Consider the following 22,697-nt stretch of genomic DNA (forward strand, 5'->3'; position numbering starts at 1 on the left):
TGCCAAACCATTAGCTATTAAAAAACTCTTCCCAAGACACTAACCTTTCAAATCATGAGGATCTAGAGATATACTATGTTCCAAAGGTTACATTCTCATCCCTCAAGGGTTATATGGTGCGTGGGCTTCGTAGCCGTGCGGTTAGTGTCACCGAGGCATTTAGCCGTATCGTGCTAAGGAGTGTGGGTTCGATTCCCGCCTCAGGCCGAAAAACTTTTCGAGAGAGGAATGTTTTCCGACTGTGCCACTGGGCGTTGCATGCTAGTCCGTTGTCTAGTGTGGTGCTTCCTTCAAAGGGCAAACAGCCCACTGGAAGCATTAACGTGTAGTGTCTTTAAGTTCGAAAAAGCGCCCCTACCGGCCTAGTTCTCAACTAAATTGATAATCATCAACTCCTAAAGGTAGAATTCAGTGTTTCGTACTGAGTTCTAAAACTCCGCCGACGACAGTATTGTGCTATCTATCTATAATGCATACGAGATATTCAACAACACCCCCAAATTAATGAAATCCCATAAGCCCTGGGTCTCCTAAAACTTCCTCCATCCATGTGTCTTATAGAAGACCTGACTGTGTGTAGCTTTTCTGAAACATTTTATCAGTATTTCCAGCATAAAAAAAATGATTGTGTTTCGTTTTCCCGAATGAAATGTAAAACACAAAGCACATACTTAAACTACAGACAAACAGACGTTACACTTAGAACAAATTTCTTCCAAATCCATCACCCAGTTTACACTACCATCATCTGGTGAGCATGTTGCACGAAAAGGTGTTTCGTGCAATGAGACCGGCAGATGGCGGTAGTGCGAAACGTCAAACGCGAAGAAAAACGTGGGCTTCGTGGCCGTGCGGTTCGTGGCGTCACACAGTGCGTTGCTCCATAGACAAAAATCAAATTTCAAGTTATTTTTTCCGGTGATAATAAGTATCCACAAGTGTTTATAGATACCATCCGTTATCGAAACAAGTATATATAAGCTTTACGAAGCACTAAAACATCTACAACAAGCGTCGGAAGAGACAGTTTTCGAAGTAGCAGAAAAACCAAATTTTGTCGCATGTTTTCAGCATTCCTTTCAGCTAGCATGGAGAGTGTCGTTATCAATCTATTCAATCAAAAACTAAAAGAGAACATGACTGAAGGTTGGTAATGTATATTCGATGTGATAAGAACACCAATTTTAACTTTGAATATGAGAAATTGGCACGTTGAGTTGGCTATAAAATCAAACTTATGAAATACTTACATGTAACTTTGATTATCGATTCTAAAAAAGTTCCACCGAGTTCCAACCTAAATCACTCACAGACACGTTTCTTAGAGTGTCCTCTAGGAGGTCTGAAAGATACAGCTGCAACTCCCTGCAACTCTTCGAGATTTTTGCTATTTTTAGGTATACTTCTTAATCAGCACAAGTATGAAAATGAGTTGTTTGTGATGAAAAATCCGAAAATCTTGCGACGCAATGTAGTCATGGCTCAACCAGACATTACACCAGAGCAAGTTCATGCTTAAAATAATATATTTTAATTGTAGTTTCCAAGATTTTATTCAAATTTCTTATTTAAAATATCGAAAAATGAAAAAAAAATGCGATTTTGTTGCATAAAGGCGTATAAGTCACTTTTGCAGCTACGAGTGAGAAGAGGCATACTTGCAAATAACTTCTTACATCATTATAAGCAATGAAAGTACGAATTGCAAGACTTTTCTTGGCAAATAATGAAATTGGCGCTTGGGACAGTTTTGCGATTATGCGTCTAGTATACGTCATTTATGCAAATTGTTGCTCATTTGATCAGAAACAACTTTCCCTTCTATACCAAGGTGCTCAAATGGCTTGATCTTCAAGTTTTGATTTTTGTCCCGCATCTCCATACGTTCAACGCACTGTGCGTCAGCCGCTTAGGCGTATTGTGAATTACACGTAGCGTGGGTTCGATTCCCGCTCCAGTCGGTGGAAACTTTTCGTCAAACGAAAAATTCATCACTGGACTACTGGGTGTTTCGTGTTGTCCGTTGCCTAATGTTAGTAATTGTTCAGTCTGTGCAGCCTTTGGCTGAAGACGGTGTAAATTGTCTTCGGTGTGAACGATAAAAATATAATTTGAAATAAGCATATATATATGGATGACCGATACCGATAGTGCGGTAACTACGCGATCCGGACATGATCATAATTCAGTTGCTCGCTTTGACTGCTTTGACTGACGCACATCGATATATTTCCCCGCACAACGCGAGCCGGACACAATTGATCTGGGTTCCGTTGCGCACCCACAAAGCCGCATGCAACGGATCCAACACTCTGTTGCTATATAACTTTGAACAGTAAATTAATTAACTCATTGCACGTGGTAAAGATGGGCAAATTATGAGTGAAATTATGAAAAAAATCCACGTGCTCGGCTGGGATTCGAACCCAGGACTCTTGTATGCTAGACGTGTAACGAGATAATTAATTTAATAACGATGCGGATAGGATTACCGAACATCTCGATATACTTGAACAGTAGTTTCAAATCCTGGCGAAATATATGTTCATGAGCCTATATGAGTATAAATGTTGCTCATGGACGTTCGAGTTCACTTGTTACGCTTGTAGATTTGAAGCCATTTGCATTACAGCTGACATAGTTTTACAAATGGTTTGTAAAACAAGTCTTGTTTGCAGTCTATTTAATGTTTTTTTTTTCAAAAAATTATATACAAAATGAATTTTGTGGACTATAATTCCAATTACGAACTTTCATCAATTTACGTAATGATTTAATTCACGTAAAATTATTTTTTTGCAATTCGATTGCGTATCGGCTTACTTTTTATCAAGGAAATGGCCTACATAACAGCCTACTTTTCCTACCGATACAAACAGTGCTGAAAAGTGTTACTTTTCAGCACTGATAACAGTATCGAAAAGTAGCACTTTTCAGTTCTGTTTTGGAAGTTACCGAATCGGCGTCGGATCACCTTCATACGTCATTTGGAATGCTGTGATTTTCTCAAACCAGTTTCTGATTCTAGGATCCGAATCCGATTCAATTCGGTTCGTCAAATGGATGTAGAATAAGAACTTAAGTTGATTCTGAATCCGTTTGACGAGCCGAATTAAATCGGATTCGGATCCTAGATTCAGAAGCTGGTTGACCGTGGGGATTCTGAGTCTTGCGGAAGTAGAGGATTTATGGGCTCACTATATAAAAGGACGGGAGCGTTATGGGGCGGTTCTTGTAATCTTGGCAATTCAGCATATATACAATATGGTTGAAAATTCCGGGGCGTCCTTACCTGGTCTGTCTTTAAAAGTAGAATCAGCAATGAAAGTGTGAAAATCTGTGACAGTCATTCCACAGCCTACCTGATTGAGAAACACTAAGTTGCTACAACGCATGGATGGCCATGTGGATTTTCTTAAAATATCCCCAAAAATCCAACTTTACCGGCATTTTTCGTTATTGCAAAAAATGTTGTATGCAACTCGTTGCAAAACTCGATTTTTTCAGCACTCGTCGTATTTATCCAACTCGGCGAGCCTCGTTGGATGAATGTACGACTCGTGCTGAAAAAATCATCATTTTGCAACTTGTTGCATAAATAACTATTATGTACTCCCGACCCATTACTTAAAAAGAGGTTTGGGTGTATTCGGGCTAAACTAGCCTAGGGCCGAATCATATGAAATCTCCCGAGTCTTCAGAATTGGTTTGTCAAATCATGCAGTTTGATATATTGCAGACAGGACATCAAAATCAATCATGCGGAAATCATCCCCCGGAACATCGGACATCGGTAACAAACCGGTGTGTGGTCAAATCATATTAAAACTCTCCACATTTAGACTTTATCTCTAGATCACTAAGTATGATACACCGCAAGCTCGGTTTCAGAGCTGTCAATATAGTGGCCATCTTCAATGAGCCGGATAAACGGAACTCAACGGCATGTCATCCAAAAACGCGTGAACCATTCAAGAATTGGATGTAATTAGGGAATCGGATATCCAGAAGACACTGGCATGGGCCAAGTTACCCAAAAGTTTTTGAACCATCTTAAATTGGATACGTCGTAAGCCGTATTTGGGATTCGATATTCAAGTCGCTACGGAATGTATATTTCAGGTTACCTCAGTGCTTACCATGCGATACTACAGTAATTTTTAAATCGATACGCGCTTCTAAAAACTTCAAGAAGTTTGTGATCGACTTTTGAAATTTGACGGAATATTGTCAAAAAAACGGATGACAAACATTATTTGTAATTTGGACTATGGTACACTGAGGCAAAAAAACTTAATAATTTCTTAAGGAATAATTATGATTTGGCGCCACAACGATTATTGTTGAAATTTTTAAGTTTTACTTATGATATTGGTGAAGAATTTCAGTAACTAATTTCATTAGTCAATCAATGAAATTCGTTAATAAACGCAAAGACAAAATCTTATTTCGAATTATCAATCGATAATATTATTCGCCTTTTATTTCAGGCTTGCTCAAACATTGACATGTTTTGATAACATGTGATCGATTCTCGATTAACTTGTAGCCAACATCGAAAGCGGAGTAGTTCTTCTAGCGATTGCTATGATAATTATTTCAAGTAATTGTTGTTAAAGAATTCAAAGCTCTCACTTATGAAACTTATGATCCCATTTTCGATATGTTTAAGCGTGCAATGAAACCATAATTTGGCTGGTTCATAAGTCTTGATTTATGGAAATCCAAAGTATTTTTGCCTCAGTGTATGCATGTTAAAACATACATCTTCAATGTGTAGTGTGTTAAGACTTTAGTTTTATTCCATAAACAGCATCGTTTTGTAAATAAAATTTATTGCTCAAAAATAACAGCGAAAGACTGTCAGATGTTTACGTACAAGTACATCAGCAATACAAAGTCCACGATTTAGTTTAATCTATCCAACCGTAAGACTTACAAGGCGTGTAACATGAATGGAACACACTGCTGATAAGATAGTTCTTGTACGCTAGAAGATCAATCCAATGAATGGTCTTAATATTGTAATCGAGCAGAAACGATGACAAAGCGATGAGGAAGTAAACACAACCTACCCGTCAACACCACACTTTATGCGTTATGTGGATTCTTCGTTTCGAATAAGAGATAGTTCTATCACGTGAAAGAAAACTCAAAGTGATCAAGTGACTCAGACATTTATAATTAGAATTTATGCACCAGCAGTTTCAATGTCTTCCGCTGCAATCAAAGTTTATGTATTTTTTTGGTGTAAGTCTTTTAGATTTGTCGCTGGTAACATGATAGTTAAAGCATTTATTAGTAGCATACAAATATATAAAATAGGTTGAATTAAAAAAAAAAATGAATATTGAATCATAACTCTAACCAGAACATGTAATTACTGTTAACTAGTTTAAAATAAATCACAATTTCGGCATGTAACTCTCAGACGAATAAAAAGCTTATCTCATTATTCATGTGATTTGATGGCAAAGAAAGACCCTTAAATAATAATTGAAATCAAAACTAAAGAGGCAGACCAAGATCCAGTGAGAGCAAGGGGTCTCCAATAACGACATCTATTATTGATATTCGAATTGCTCCCTTGGGTTCTCGCCAACTGCACAATCATGTAACAATATTTAAACGATACCATTCCAAAAATGTCAAATTGTTTAAACAACATAAAGCATGGTTCCCCATAATATACTAGACTTACTTTTGCAGGAATGGTCCCTTGAATAACCAGAATCCACAGGTGGTGTCCTTCGTCAGTGGCATGTCCTTGAACATGTCCTCGAAATCCGGGAGCATCTTCTCGAATTCAGCACCATTTTTAGTTTTTTCACTGTTTTTGTAGTTTTCATACTGTTCCATTCGTTCATTTCCTCCCACATCGTCATCGTTATCGGAGAACTTCAACTCTTTCACATCGCCATCAACACAATTGGTACTTTTTCCGTTTTCTTCCATTTCGGAGTACTTGCTTTCCAGACCCATTTCAACCCCCACCCCACTCGCGTGGAAAATCTCCTTTCGAACGAGCAGCCAACAATCCTATTAACATTCACCAAGTCAACCGTATCATCAACTGCGTTCACACATCACATTTGACAACAACATATCACGACACGACAATTCTTGCGGGTCTCGACGGCACTCCTACGGGGTAATAATCCTTCTCATTTATCCCACCTAGGCTACTGGCGGCAATAACAGCTTTCCGCGAATGGAACCACTTCACTTGGCGCCCTTTTCAACATATGTGCCAGTGATTTTCACGCTTTTAGTCTCTTTTATAACTTAATTACTGCTCTCCGGGGGATTTGCTCAGGGAGATTTAAAGCAGCTTGAGACGCTGCGACGTCGGAGGAAACAAATGTAGATGATGGTTAGGGTGATCCATTTATATATGAGAAAAATAAAACCGTACAAATTTTAAGTTAGTACCCCAAAATTGTTCCTTGTTTCCTTAGAAGCTACCATGACAATTTGAGCAGAAACCTTCAACTCTAAGAGAGAGCTAAACAAGCTTGAAGTTTGTAGGGAGAAAATCAACCGAATACATAAAAAAAAACGATTCCAACTAGGTACATTTTCAACCATAGATGACGCTGATGTCGATATAAATATGCAACAAACCGGAAGTCCTTTCGTCAAGTAGCAATAAAGTTATGCCTAGGAAAATTGAAATCGGAGTGGAACGGTCATAAAAAACTTAAAATTTGAACGAAAGCACTTTGAAAAATAACCTTTTTACCACGGGGGAATCTCAAATTGAAGCTTCCCTATGTAAAACATTTTTGTTTCTAAACGGAAAGACTTCTGGTTTGCTACAGTCTTTCCTATCGTTTTGCCACAAATTCTGAACATGACTCGTATTTCGAACAGTGGCGATTTCGAAGGTTGAAATTGATATTTTCACAACTTTCAAATGCAGAGAACTTGAATCACAGAAGAATTGATCATCATATGAAGAAAATTGAGCGGTTTTCTTGAAAAATCGCTAAAAAGTTAAGTATTTTGATACGAGTCATGTTTGGAGAGAAAACGGTTGATTGAAAGGTTAATCTTAAAATCAATAACGGAAGAAATCCATCGACTCCAGCGCCATATATAATCAAAAATGTAATTTCCCACATATTCTGCGGTATTTTCCTTACAAACTACAAACTCGTTTACCCCCTTAGGATTGACGGATTCCGCTCAAATTTTCACAGTAGCTTCGAGAGGTCCAAATGAACAAATTTATGGGAATGTAACACAAGATTTTGGTAATTTGATCATTATGAGCCACCCTAATGATGATGCAGCACGGCTCTAGGAAATCTGGAGGAGTGATAGCGTTCTCTGGGCTCGTATTGTCTTGCTGAACACGATGCTGCTGATAACAATGCCTGTGCAAGATGATGATGGGTGGCGGCGCGCTTGTCGTCCGCGCCTTAACTGATATCACCACTGCAACTGGTAGCGAAGGAAAAGAGAGTAAGCAAGCGGTAAGTATGCATCGAGAAAGTAAATAGTTCTACTGATATATGATAAGGAAATGATCTTGTCTACGGGGATACGGAGAAGCCAATCTTCTGGTGGCTTGAACGGTGGGATTTCACGCTGTGCACGTGTGATGAAGAATTAGAATTTTGAGGCAGATCATTGCAAATATCGCCCTTTTAAAGAATGAACAAAAATAAAAGAAGTTTTATATTCCTTTTACATTTCCTTGAACGGTGTTTCCATCTAGTCATGTGAGCAAGGCTTCGGACTGCTAATCCAAAGGTCTTTTCAGAAGAGAAGAGGTATAATGCAGTGACGCACAGTGGTTCTATTTGTTCTACTATGCGGTCATAAATTGTTTTATATAATATCTGATGAAAAATACCTTCAGAAATTGCCAAAATAATTATTTTGACTGTTAAAAATACGTTGAGGTTGTTTTCGTCATTGATATCGCTTTCAAAACTCTGATTGAGGGTTGCTCCGCATATTGCGAAGACGCTTTAATTTAAATGGTTATATGCAACATAAAGTGATTTTGCAATGATTTATCTTTCCGGGTCCAAGATTAACACAATTATTCAATGTTTTATTGAAAAGGATCACGAAAGCAAAATATCAGGATTATAAATTTCGAATTGTGGAGATGTGAGATCTCTCTAATAAAGATAATAATAATTTAAGAAGATTCCCTGTTCAGAATTGCTTCACAGATCCATAGGCCTACATTTGCTAAATGGATATAACACGCTTTTATACGTGAATTTCTAATTTTTAATTCTGTCAATTTTATTTGTTGTATCTCTGGTTCCGTAGATATAAGAATGTTATTCAGGATCTTGTTTCGATGCCAATAATAAATGAACTAAAATTTTCATGTCGTTCCTTCCATACTTTGGAAGGTCGTGTCAGATATTTATATTGCCATATTGTCATATTGCCTGTTGTACCATAACATATTTACACAACTATTAGGATTTTATTGTCCCATTGCTCTCAATGGAAATGTTTAGTTCATGCAATATTGTAAAAGTGCTAGTATATTCGTATTGAATAGAAATTTTTGCAGTGCAAATTTCTTTATTTTGTACATTCATTTCAGCTAGTTACAGACCTATTGATAAGTGATAAATTTCAATGAATATTCTTATCAATGCCTCTTTCAGTAAAAACTAACAGCTTTAAAGGCACGCTACTGACTTATTTGGAAATATTTGCAACTTAAACCTTTCAGGTTTATTTACCAACGCAAACATGATCATTTTGTGTTTGAACATATTCAAAAAAACACCAAAACATCAAAAATATACTACATCGTTTGGTCTTACTATAAACATTATAGTGGGTTGCAAAATGGTGAGTGGACAACTAGGACGAAGCGTCCAACATAGCTCTGGTCCACGCAAGCCCCTAGTCCACGCTTCCACGGGTCAAACGATGACAAAGACCACCAACTGCGTACTTAGCTGGTAGTGCAAACTGGGCACTGGTGTCCTTCTGACATCAGCTAGAGTGAGAGGGTGCGTCCCGAGCGTCTGTTCACCAGGAGGTGTGGCTCAAACGGCGTATGTTCTGATGAGTATGAAATATTGTAATATCACGTCAACTAACCTAAGGTGGCAGCCCCATCAACGTGATGTAGGTAGTGCGACCTCGGTAAGGTAGCGTTCCGAATTTCTCACCTACCACGAAAAATGGAGAAAGAAAAAATAACGGCAACCGACCTGGCAACGAAATAAGGACTAAGATTGGGAATTTGGTACCTGTAATTTCAGGACGTTAAATGAACCCGGACGAGCGAGCCTTTTGGCTCGCGAACTGCAGAAGGTTGGAGTGGGCGTGGCCGCAATTCAAGAAGTGCGGTGGCCTAGATCTGAAGAACGTGAATTCCGGGCGGTTGATCCCATCGCCAATACTACGTTCAAATAGAGCAAGTGGTGGCAAAATGAACAGGGATTATAAAATGAACACCGAGGAAAAACAAGTTTGATTGATTTTTTATCACGCACGGACAATTTAGAGCATAAATCGGAGTGCTCGGGTTGATACGGATGTCAATTGTAGTGATAATATCAACGAAAACTAAGATGTTAGAAAGCCACGTTTGAAAATTAGAGCTGACATAACTTTTAGCACGGGAGTCTTGATATTTGTCAGTGAGGTGAATATCGTCATGATATGATGTCAAATCTGATACCTTCAGAGTTCTTTTTGAATGGGTTACAATCATCAATGGATATATTTTCGGGAATGCAATAAAAGTTTTCAAAAATATTTGTTTTACTCTCGTTTTTTGCTTGATGTTCATTTTACCACCAACAGCTGTTCATTTTACCCACATAGTGCAGGTAAAATGAACATTTGCACCGTTTTTTGCTTGCGATAAAAATATGTGAAAATTTTGCTATTTCAGTCTGAATTCGTTGCGCTACTATAGATTACATCTCTAATATTGATGTTATGCGATAGAACTTTGCAAATTCCTTGTTTTTCTATCAGAAACAAGATGATATCCTTAAGGTGTTCATTTTTATCACCCCTTCCCCTATAGTTCTAGCAACCACAGTGTGCTAATTGTTCACTTAGTCGTTCGGTTCACTGTTATACGCAAGCAACGGTTTAGAGTTCAGTTCACACGTTGCAATCTTAATAGTGGAGAAGAATAACATCTAACCTATGTTAACTCTTGTGCTAAATTATGTGTTTTGGTTAAGACTCTTTATGAACGTATTATAAGCCCTTATTCCAATAACTACGAGAAATACTTTTCTCTTGAGAGAACAGCCTATGATCAAAAGATCTATGAAATTTTTCATGAAAATTTAGGCAAGTGTAATGCAAATAAGCATTATATCAGTATAACTACGAAGAAATGCCGATGATTCAAAGAAGAAATAATCCCAATTGAATTATAAGCTAAATTTTTGCCAATAGTAATGAAACCAGTATAACTCTAAAGGATATTCTTGATTAAGGAAGGAAAAATTCCTGGTGGAATCATTGAAAAAAAAAAAAAACTCTTCAAAACCTAGCACACTTATCAACAGTGTGAGAGACGAATTAGCCATCAGCTTAGAGTCTTGAAGTGATGTGTGGAATTCACAACATCGTCCTGGATTAACGGGTTTGAAAATGATAATTCTTGGAGCACTTTCATAGCGAAAAACATGATGTCGCGTCAAATCATTAAAAAACAACAAATTATTAATCGATCACATTGACCAACACTTATGAATCCTACACATCATTAGTTTGACACAGATGTCGGGATACAAATTTGTAACTCTATCATGAATTTGAGGCGTCCCGTGGACCCGACCAAATGCAGGACATAGAACGCTTTTCACCAGACCTGACCCAGTGTCCCACCGGAATAACTCCAATTACAAAAACATTAAGAAACTAGATATGTGTACGAGTATACTGAAAAAAAAAAAAAAAAATAACTGAAATCCGTTAAGTATTCACTGAGTAGTGAGAGCTTTGTTTTTTTTTCACTCAGGCCTATACGGGTTAAGAAGATGGCGTCTTCGGTACAATTGTTCAATAAGCCAAGGTCTATCTTTAATTGAGTCATGTGATTCGAGAATTTGCTGCCAGGTGGCGCTAGTGAGCATGAAACTTCTGCTTTGCAAATATCTCAGAATCGTAACCACTTAAAAAGTATCCTTTGGGTGAAGTTGTTCAGTAAGGGCTATCATCATTCGAGCCAAGAAATTTTAGATTTTAATACTAGACGACGTGTGTGAACATGAATCTTTTGTTTTGCAGATATCTCAGAATCATGACCACTTGGAAATATGGCGTATTCGGCAAAGTTGTTTAGCAACCTAAGGGCTATCATTGTTCGTGCTAATTGATTCAAAATTTATCCGCTAGTGAACATGGAACATTTGTTTTATGTATATATGAGAAACCCTTAGAAAAATGGCGTCTTCGGCAGAGTTATTCAGTAGCTCAAAAGCTATTTTTATTTGAGTCATCATATAAAATATATTTAACATTGATTCTTCCGGTGGCTCTCTACGGGCACGAAGCGTGAACGTTGAAAGAGTCAGACCGGAAAGCTCTCGGTGTTTTCAAGCGTAAAGTGCTGCGGACAATACTCGGTGGGAAACTCGAAAATGGTGTGTTGCGCAGACGCATGAATCACGAGTTGTATCAAGTGTACAAAGATGCGAATATTATCAATCGTGTAAAATACGGCAGACTTCAGTGGGCTGGTCACTTAGTGCGAATGTCAGAAGAAAGAATTGCGAAAATAATATTCAGCAGAGAACCAGGTAGAGGTCGGCGGCTTCGGGGAAGACCACGAATACGCTGGCTGTACGCAGTGGAAGAGGACCTGGCGACCCTAAACGTTCGGGGCAACTGTAGAAGTTTCGCCCAAGATCGACGAGGATGGAGCTCTTCAATACGCCCGGCAATGGCGTGATGCTACGCTGTAGCCATCAAGGTATCAAGGTAGGTATAAAATATATTTTTCACCAGGTGGTGGTAGAGAGTGTGGTGCCCAGCCAATCTGGGCACACTGTTGACTACTGAGCGCGACAACAGAAAATCGCAACCATCTTCAGTTTCGATTGTAACCTTCACTTATTCGCATCGTTAATAAATCGCTCTGTATTGTAGTTACTTCCTTCTTCATCATTTCATAATCCGCACCGTAGTGGTGACCCCGACGTGATCTAACTGGACTGCAGACATTGATTAACAAGTAAGGAAACACACAAATAAATACACCTGGGCGCAACTGGCTGTGTGTCGATTTTTTTGTTTCGTTTAAAGATCTCCGTTTCAATTACTATCTACACATCGAAAATTCGCCAAGGCGCCCACAAAGCAATTTAAAAATGGCGGAGGAACAGCGTTTGAAGGACGAGATCGCTCATTTACACGAGCAACTGCAGGCAGCAAGAGCAGCCGCTGCAACCAATCCTGCCGCTGGCAACAGTAGTGCCGCTGTAAACAACGTTCCTGACGGTGCAGTGAACAAAATCGGTATAAAAATCGGACCGTTTTGGAAACGTGATCCGACTCTCTGGTTTGCACAACTTGAAGCGCAGTTTACACTGAGTCAAATCATCAGAGAGGATACTCGTTACTACCACGTATTAGCAGCTATCGACTCAGAGATACTTGCATGTTGTTCGGACATCATACGGGACCCACCAGCGGACGGAAAGTACTCTGCAATCAAAGACAGGATCATCGGAGAATACAGTTCAAGTGAACAAAACCGCATGCAGCAGCTACTTCGCGGATGTGAACTGGGTGACCGGAAACCTTCTCAGCTTCTACGTGAGATGCGAGACCTGGCGAGAGACGTAATAACAGACGAAAAAATCATTAAATCCTTGTGGATGCAGCAACTCCCCGAAACTACGCAAGCTGTTCTTAAAGTTTCAGAAGCTACTCTTCAGTTGCCGCAACTCGCCGAACAGGCTGATAAGCTTTCCGATATAACTAGAACCCGTAATGTATCATCTGCAGGACTTACATGGGACAACAGCAAGGACTTTGACTTGGAGGAATTGCGCAAACAAATTTCTGACCTGTCCCTTGAAATTGCTGCATTTCGTCAAGAGCGAGGAAGATCACGTAACAGAAGTTTCAGCAGGCAACGACGTACTCGAAGTGGCTCGCTTGAACAACATCCGTATTGTTTCTACCACAGGCGTTTTGGCGCCGACGCGAAGAACTGTCGAGCGCCCTGTCAGTTCAAACAAAAAAACTAGGGCAGCTGCAGTCGACGACAATCCCGAGGTTCGACAATCCCGTCTAATCATTCACGATCCAGCAACAAATTACAAATTCCTGATCGACACCGGTGCCGACCTATCGATTTTGCCGTGCAGAAAGCTAAAACCAATACCTGGAATGAGTTTGTATGCCGCCAATGGTTCCCGAATTGCTACATACGGCACTGAAATATGCAAGCCAACATTTGGTCTACGACGAAACTTTCCGTGGCGTTTCATATTGGCGGACGTTACTTCTCCAATCCTTGGGGCGGATTTCCTTAAACATTATAACTTGATGGTTGACCTACGAGACGAGTGTTTGATCGACAAAATGACTAACATCAAAGCATACGGTCAAATCAACTCGATAAATGAAGGATTTTTTGGATTAAAAACTTTTTCCTGCAGTAGCGACTACGGTGGCCTATTAAGTGAGTTCTCTGACGTCACTAGACCGCGCCTTCCCAAGCAAGAAGTCAGGCATGGTGTTAAACATACCATTAAAACAGAAGGCCCTCCATGTCACTCCAAGTTTCGCAGACTTCCACCTCGTAAACTCGAAGCACTTCGAAAAGAGTTGAAATTGTTCCTCGAGCTTGGGTATATCCAGCCCTCCAAAAGTCCTTATTCTAGTCCTGTGCACCTTGCTCAAAAAACACTCCAAAACGGCGATGTGAAATACAGGCTTGTGGGAGATTACAAGCGCCTTAATGATTCCACCGTTGCTGATCGTTATCCTCTGCCCCATATCTACGACATTTGTCAAACATTACGAGGTAAGACTGTGTTTTCTGTGGTTGATTTGGAACGGGCTTACTATCAAATACCCATGCACGAAAACGATGTCGAGAAAACAGCTATCATAACGCCACTGGGTTTATTTGAATTTCTAGTAATGCCTCCTGGATTGAAAAACTCTGGCCAGACATTTCAAAGATTTATCAATAATATATTTTTTGATATGCCTTTCGTGATTGGGTATCTAGATGATCTTCTTATCGCATCGTCATCTGAAGAGGAGCACCGAAATCATCTTCGGTCGGTTTTCGAAAGGCTAAGAGAGAACGGTCTTCAAATTAATGCCGACAAATGCCAGCTGGGAAAAAGAGAAGTACGATTCGTAGGACAATTAATCACCACCGATGGATGCAGAACGGTTCCCGAAAAGGTCAATGCCGTTGCAGAGTACCCGAAACCGAATACAGTACAACAACTGCGGCGTTTCCTAGCGTTAGTAAATTATTATCGACGTTTTCTACCACACGCTGCCGAAGCAGAAATACCATTACGTAAATTAATACCGTCCAATTAAAAGAACGACAAAACGCTGATCAACTGGAATACTGAAGCTGAAACTGCTTTTCGCGAATGCAAACGATGCCTAATTGAAGCCACAACGTTGGATTATTACGATCCGGACGCTCAGCTGTCACTTATGGTCGACGCATCCGATTTGGCTGCAGGAGCTGTATTACAACAACGATCAGACGATACATGGAAACCATTGGGATATTTCTCGGTTAAATTCAGCGACCGTGAAAGACGTTACTCAACGTATGATAGAGAACTTCTCGCCGTCTATCTTGGTGTGAAACATTTCAAGGATATCATCGAGGGGCGCAATCCTGTAATCTTCACAGACCATAAGCCACTAACGTTCGCTTTCAAGCAAGATGTGAACAAACCAACTCCGCGACAACAACGATTGCTTAATTTCATAAGCGAATATACGACAGACCTGGTCCATATCGCCGGTGCAGAAAACATTCCTGCCGACATTCTTTCCCGAATTGAAGCAATTTGTTTACCATCTACAATTGATCACATGGATTTTGTCAGGGAACAGGAAAACGACGAACAGCTACAAAACTGGCAAAAAAGTAATCCCGACATTAAGAGGTTCGAAAGCTCTCGACTAGGAGTGCGATTACTTTGTCAGCAACAAGGAGGTAAGGTACGTATTTGCATCCCTCACTATTATCGGAAATTCATATTCGATCAGGTTCACCACATGGCACACTCAGGAGTAAAAGCCACCCAAGCACAAATTTTGCAACAATACGTTTGGCCTGGTATTAAAAAAGACGTCGCGAATTGGACTCGAGCATGCATCGAGTGTCAAATGAACAAGGTTTCGAGACACACACGTTCTCAGCCACAAAAAATCGAAATACCAGACGAACGATTCGAACATGTTCATATCGACATAGTAGGACCCTTACCGATATGTAAAGGAATGCGCTACATCTTGACTATGATAGACCGCTTCAGCAGATGGCCTGAGGCAGTGGCTATACCCGACGCGACAGCAGAAACTGTCGCAAGAGTTTTTGTTGAAGTGTGGGTGGCAAGGTTCGGATCGCCAATGAAAATAACATCAGACCAGGGTAGACAATTTGAATCGCACTTGATAAAGGAACTTTCTATTCTGTTAGGCATAGAACGACTACGCACTACTCCCTACCACCCACAAGCCAATGGAATGATCGAATGTTGGCACAGGCCGCTCAAAACCGCTTTGGAATCCTACAAGTCAAGTTGGACCGATGCTTTGCCGTTAGTATTGCTCGGTTTAAGAAGTGCAATTCGAGGAGGATCATCCGCATCAGAAATGCTTTACGGTACGACAATACGTATTCCAGGAGCTATGATGGAAAAACCTTCACTTAGTGGCTCTACAGATTCATTCGTACAAAATCTTAGAGAGAAAATGAATTCACTGCAACCGCGTCCAGCTTCTAATAACGACAAGCATCGACACGTGTACATACCCAAAGATATAACGACGTGCACACACGTGTTTCTAAAAACCGACAAAGTACGAGCTGCATTGGAAGCACCTTTCACTGGACCATACGAGGTAATCTCAAGAAACAATAAGACATTGACCATCATCATCAGGAGTAAACCTGTAACAGTATCAGTCGATAGAGTTAAACCAGCCTACTTCGCTAAGGAACCTGATCCATCATTCGATCCTAGAACATCCGATCGAATAACCAGAAGTGGACATCACGTAAGATTCCGGATTCAGTGAGAATTTATCTAGGAAGGGGGAGTACTGTGGTGCCCAGCCAATCTGGGCACACTGTTGACTACTGAGCGCGACAACAGAAAATCGCAACCATCTTCAGTTTCGATTGTAACCTTCACTTATTCGCATCGTTAATAAATCGCTCTGTATTGTAGTTACTTCCTTCTTCATCATTTCATAATCCGCACCGTAAGAGCGTTGAACTTGAGGGTTAATTATTGTGGGCTTTGTGGCCGTGCGGTTAGTGGCGTCAGTCGTTTAAGCGTATTGCACCACGCAGCGTGGGTTCGATTCACGCTCCAGCCGGTGGAAACTTTTCGTCAAACGAAAAATTAATCTCTGGGCTACTGGGTGTTCCGTGTAGTCCGTTGCCTAATGTTCGTGATTGTTCAGTCTGTGCAGCCTTTGGCCGAAGACGGTAAAAAATGTCTTTTTTTTATTAAAGATATAATTGAATTCTGAAAACTTTAGAAAGATGCTGCCATTGAGCATTTCCATGCTAATTGTTGCTTGTTTGCTTGTCTCGCAGGAAACCATTTTTGAGGAGCACACTTAAAATACTTCAAACAAAGTTTCTTAAGTTGCAGTTTCTTCTGATGCAGGCAATATGTCCAATAAATCAGCTGAATCAGATAGTTTCTGATCGTACATTAGTAAGACATATATTTTGAAAAAGTTTTTGAAAACTTATGCACAAACAAAACTATATATAACGTTTTTTTAAAGTTTGCAATTTTTGTATCACATACATTGTGATCATTTTTATGAAAATTTGGGCTTGACAGCAGCCTGGATGCTTGTTGATTTCCAGTTCGCACCCCCTAGTTTAAAAGATGTACAATAATTTCGTTTATTGGTCAAATTAAGTTGAATCGTGCTTAGCACCTTTACTATTGAAAACTTGAGGGTTGAAAAATTTACCCTATTCGCTTTTTTGCTGACCGAAACACGAAAACCTTCCGTTGGTATCGTCATTAGACTATGGAAGACTATGTCCTTTATGCTTTTCCATTGCATTTCAGTAAATGCAAAGCAGAGGGTGAATGAACATAAAACGTTTTGAAGTGAGAAATCATCGTCATATCAAACGATTAAGGTGATACAAACAGTCATATAAAATTTGCCTTTAGCTACTTTATGAAGAGCATTGCTCTGTGAAATATAAAAGACGCTTGTTGCCATTGACCTCCGAACAATAATTCAAATTTATCATGCACTTTTTTGTGGGTCAAAATAACATCTCTGGTTGATTTATCGAATTTGCAAATACTCATATCGCACACTCTCTCGCATGTTTCATCTTACACGGTTATCCGTTTGTATATTTCGCCCTATTTGTACTGGTGATAAGAACTGTCTGCAGAAGTTATTATAAATCACACAGACGACAGTGAGAATCTCCTATCCAGACGATATGATAACCTCTCTCTCTCGCTCCGTCTTTCTAGAAATTTAAGTGGACGTCCTCTTACTTATCTGACGTTGACACGAAGATACACAGCGGATCGTAAATTTGGTCTTGAAGATTCTGCAAAGCCACGGTTCACTTTTTTTTGCGAGCGTAATGTGGCGCAATTTTCTTTCTCACAACAGTTTGAGAACACAATTACCGCACAGTCAGCACTGCAATTCACCGATAATATCGTCAAGCACTTGTATCGTGAGGATCGATTTCGACTAACCGAAGCGCGTATAATCCGTTTGCGAGCGCGTGCAAAAATGACGATGCTGGAGCTAATCCATCGCGATGATCCCAAGACGTTCGGATCACCACATATGAATGTACGGTCCATAAGCATTGGGTACCTTCTAATTCAATCAAGCCCAATTGAGACCGTGCGGCATTCGTGACCTGAGTAGCGAAAGTAACGTAGCATTGGTCGAAATATGATGCCAAGCAAATTTGATATAGTAATTGTTATCACATGTAGTCGCTGGACTTGTGATTCGTCCTGTTGAAGTTGTTTTAGCAAAACACAGATACATTTCTCGCTATGTATTTGCATCGCATTATGATAGGGATCAAGCTCGTTTCTTCACAAATTTGTGAAAGTAGGTGAATTCCTCAGCTCATTCATGTAGTCATGAAGCGATACCATCAAGGTAATGATATTTTTACTTGAAAGTATTATCGGTAGAGAGTATCGATACAAACAAAATATCGAATTTATGGTATCGATACCTACTTGAATCATTTGATTACTTATTATTACAAAGAAAACAAAGCATATTATTGCCTATTGCACATTACGTTGAATCTTGATGGTGTCTTCGATGCACTTATTCCTTGTAGTTTGAAGAACAAATGCGAGATGATCAGATGCAAACTTTTATCACACCTTTTCTAAATTCTACAGCTTCTTTACGAACTTATGTAATAGTCCAATTTGGGGTGAAGTGCGCAATATTACAAAGAAAACATAAAACATAATGCCTACAAATTTTTTTTTTTCAAGGATCGCATTAATGATTTATTCATAAACTAAAAATACTTTTATACCAAAATTCGCGATGAATTATTTTGAGTAAAACAGGATTTTTCGTCTTCTTCGCGTTTAGGTTGCGTAATCTACTCAATGTATGTATTGTTTTCAAAATCAAGTTTGTTGCGGTCTTTTATCTATTTAATGGAGATTCTTCATTTTACTAACGGAAGGAGTGCGCCACTACAGTCAAGATAAATGATAATAATAACGTCAAAAATTTGTAACTACGAAGGTAATTACTTTTTTCTTTAAAGGGCATGAATAGCAGAATTTTTTTTTCTAAAAATGCTTTTTCATTTTGCAAGAAAATACGAAAATACATCCATTAATGATTGTAACCCATTCAAAAAGAATTCTAAAGGTATCAGATTTGACATCATATCATAACGATATTCACCTCACTGAAAAACCTCAAGTCTTCCGAGCTAAAAGTTACGTCAGTTCTGATTTTCAAACGTGGTTTTCTAAAATCTTAGTTTCCATTGATATTATCACTTCAATTGACCTACGTATCAACTCTAACACTCAGATTTATGCTCTAATTCACCCGTGCGTGATAAAATTTTATCGAATTTTGTTTTTTCTCGGTAAAAGGCCTGGTGTTCATTTTACCACCCCTGTTCATTTTACCACCACATCCCCTATAGAATCAGCTTAATACTGAGCGAAACATATGAAAATTAAAAACATTTGTTCATAATGTAGCCCATCAAAAGTCTATCGACATATACTGAATAGATTTTCATTAGTAATTGTAGTTAATTTCATACAAACATTTGAACTTTCATCTCCTGTAGCTTTTCGGGTAGAACGCTTCACGCATTGAGTGAACTTTTTTCATATGTAGCACCGTACCTTCGTAAAATCGAATAGATTGCCTGCTTTGCTCATATCCTCAGTTGACCATATTAATTTAGGGGAAGGGGTGGTAAAATGAACACCTTAAGGATATCATCTTGTTTCTGATATAAAAACGAAGAATTTGTAAAATTCTATCGCTCATCATCAAAATTAGGGATGTTATCTATAGCAGCGACACGAATTCAGACTAAAATAGCTAAATTTTCACATATTTTTATCGCTAGCAAAAAACGGTGCAAATGCTCATTTTACCACCCCTTCTCCTACATGGAGAAAGGCGTCTAACTGAAAATTTCTCGTAAATTTCGAGGTTTATCCTTTTAGTTGAGAATTTGGCTGGTAGGGGCGGTTTTCCTGACTTACACTATTTGAACCTTGAGGGATAAGAATGCATACTTTGTAACATATGATATCTCTAGATCCTGATGTTTTGGAAGGTTAGTGTCTTTGGAAGAACTTTTTAGTAGCTCAATGGCTAACATATGGTGGTCATTCTGATACGGAATCACGCTACTAGGCGGAACTAGTGAACATGGGAGTTTTGTCTTGATGATAGCTCAGTAGCCTGCCCTTTAAGAAAGATGACATCTTCGGCAAAGTTGTTCAGTAGCTCAAGGGCTATCATTGTGCGAGCCAGTTTATTTATAACTTTTCCACAGCTCTCCGCATGACACCTTCAAGCGCAATATTGAACAACAGGCACGAAAGTCCGTCGCCTTGTCGTAGTCCCCGCCGAGACTCGAACGAACTGGAGTGTTCGCCCGAGATCTTCACGTAGTTTTGCACACCGTCCATCGTTGCTCTGATCAATCTTGTGAGCTTCCCGGGAAAGCTGTTCTCGTCCATGATTTTCCATAGCTCTACGCGGTCGATACTATCGTATGCCGCCTTGTAATCGATGAACAAATGGTGCGTAGGGACCTGGTACTCACGGCATTTCTGGAGGATTTGCCGCATGGAAAATATCTGGTCCGTTGTCGAGCGGCCGTCGACAAAATCTGCTTGATAACTGTTGGACTTCGGTCCAACGGCGTTTCCGAAATTATTATCCTTCGCCTCGGAATGAATAAAAGACAGATGATCCGTGGTTGTAAGAAAGATATAATTTTCCTATAAAAGGAATTCAACTTAAATTAATAAGGGATGGTACACAAATTATGTCACGCTAAATTTCGATTTTTTCGACCCCCTCCCCCCCTTCTTCACGTTTTTTGTATGAGTCTTTCGAAAATTTTGTAAGGCTTGTCACGCTTGGCTTGACCCCCTCCCCCCTTGGAGCGTGACGTAATTTGTGCATGACCTCTAACGTGGAATGTGTGAATTTACTTATCATAGTAAAGAAGTTTGAAATGGGGCAATTTCATAATTTACGCAAAGTGCTACTTCTTAATGGTTATGGGAACCCCTGTCAACATAAGCGAACGAAATGTGGCGCAGTGTGGGCATAAACATATGTCATTTTTCTCTTACCGGATTCGACTTCAATACAGCGATAATCTACCGTTCTAATTTGGTGCTACGCATGACAGAGTAGGGGTAGCCGAGGATGCAACCTAATTAGTATAAGTTGAATAATTCAGTGCAAATTCACAATTACCCTAATGTACGCTCAGCTTACCGAATTCAATAGTATTTTAAGATATTTAAGTATACTGATTAATAATGAATGCTGCTATCAGATTGCTAGCTTAACAACAGTCTATCGTTAACAAACTTCTACTCTCTCATTATTCTGCTCTGCTTTGGGGTTGTTTATTCTCATCAGCATACTCACCGGCAGTCATACTCACCGGCTGGTCGGCTATGAGATGAGCCAGTACAACTCACCTATAGCAGTGGCGTATTAAGGTAGTGATGGATAGTGCGCTATTCGTGCCGAATAACAGTCCCACCGGGTACGCCAACTGTAGGTTGGCTTACTAACCGTCGCACCTTACATCCAGAACTGCTAACTTAGTCGCTGGATGCTCATAGATTCCACTGGATGTCCGCACAGTAGCGGACCGGACCTGATTGTTTGTACCTGATTTGGTGGCGATGACCTTTCCTTTTGGCCAACAATTACGTGGAAGTTTAGGATCCGTGATGACTACGATATCTCCGACGGTGATCGGCTGCGGTCGTTGAAACCACTTGCTTCTGCGGGTGATTTCTGGGAGGTAGTCCGTTACCCAGCGTTTCCAAAGCTGATTTTCCAGGATTTGGAACCTAAGCCAGTTTTGCCTGAGGGCTGCGCCGCTGTCGTCGATGTCGGTTAACGGCTTCGAGCCATTGGACGAGCCGAGCAGAAAGGGGTTCGGTGTCAGCGCTGGTGCCGAATCGTCGTCTATCGGGACGTGTGATAGGGGCCGCGAATTCACGGTGTTCTCGATCTCAGTCAGCAGATTCCGGAGCACTTCGTCCGATGGCCTTGCTGATAAACACACTACTGCCAGGTTGTTTTTCACGGTTCGGATAAGCCTCTCCCAGCTACCACCCATGTGCGGTGTGAGAGGTGGATTAAAGACCCACTCAATCCCAGTCTTTCCGAACTCCTTCATGAATTCACGTTCGTTCATGACTTCGTTAATCTCCATCAGTTCTCTATTTGCCCCCACAAAGTTCGTGCCACGGTCACTGTAGACCGTCTGGGGTGTACCACGACGAGCCATAAAGTTTCGGAGGGCCATAATGCAGGAGCTCGTGTCAAGAGAGTGTGTGACCTCTAAGTGTATTGCTCGAATAGTGAGGCATGTGGCAAGCAGTACCCATCGTTTCTCAACTCTCCTGCCGACGGTGACTTCGATCGGACTAAAATAGTCGATTCCAACTTGCGTGAACGGTTGTGAGAAGGCTGCGAGGCGAGCAGGTGGGAGGTCAGCCATGAATGGTGGATTTGGAGCTGCATGCCGGTTCTTGCACTGCTGGCAGTCCTTACGCACTTGCTGATAACAAACTCGCAAGCGAGGAATGCGGAATTTCCGACGGATTTCATTAATAACTGTTTCATGATTGGGGTGATGATATTTACGGTGGTAGTGCGCAACGATCAGATGGGTGGTGTGATGTTTTTGTGGGAGAATGATTGGGTTTTTGGCGTCATCAGTGGCATAGTGA

General features: G+C 40.1%; 1 protein-coding gene across 2 annotated transcripts in view; it reads right to left on the minus strand.

The window, feature by feature from the left end:
* Positions 1 to 17,970, minus strand: part of LOC5571480 (solute carrier organic anion transporter family member 2A1) — a 31,842-nt gene extending 13,872 nt beyond the window's left edge. The window contains exons 1-3 of one of the 2 annotated variants that reach the window (XM_021842543.1): positions 17,727 to 17,970; positions 7,280 to 7,446; positions 5,702 to 6,340 (exon numbers count right to left, since the gene is read on the minus strand). In XM_021842543.1, the coding sequence (XP_021698235.1) occupies positions 5,702 to 5,982 (281 nt within the window). In that variant the 5' untranslated portion in view covers positions 5,983 to 6,340; positions 7,280 to 7,446; positions 17,727 to 17,970. The remainder of the gene's footprint in view (positions 1 to 5,701; positions 6,341 to 7,279; positions 7,447 to 17,726) is intronic. The other variant, XM_021842544.1, reaches the window with a different exon arrangement.
* Between the last annotated feature and the right edge of the window lie 4,727 nt (positions 17,971 to 22,697).

This window comes from Aedes aegypti, chromosome 2 (assembly GCF_002204515.2).
Source record: "Aedes aegypti strain LVP_AGWG chromosome 2, AaegL5.0 Primary Assembly, whole genome shotgun sequence".
NCBI lineage: Eukaryota > Metazoa > Arthropoda > Insecta > Diptera > Culicidae > Aedes > Aedes aegypti.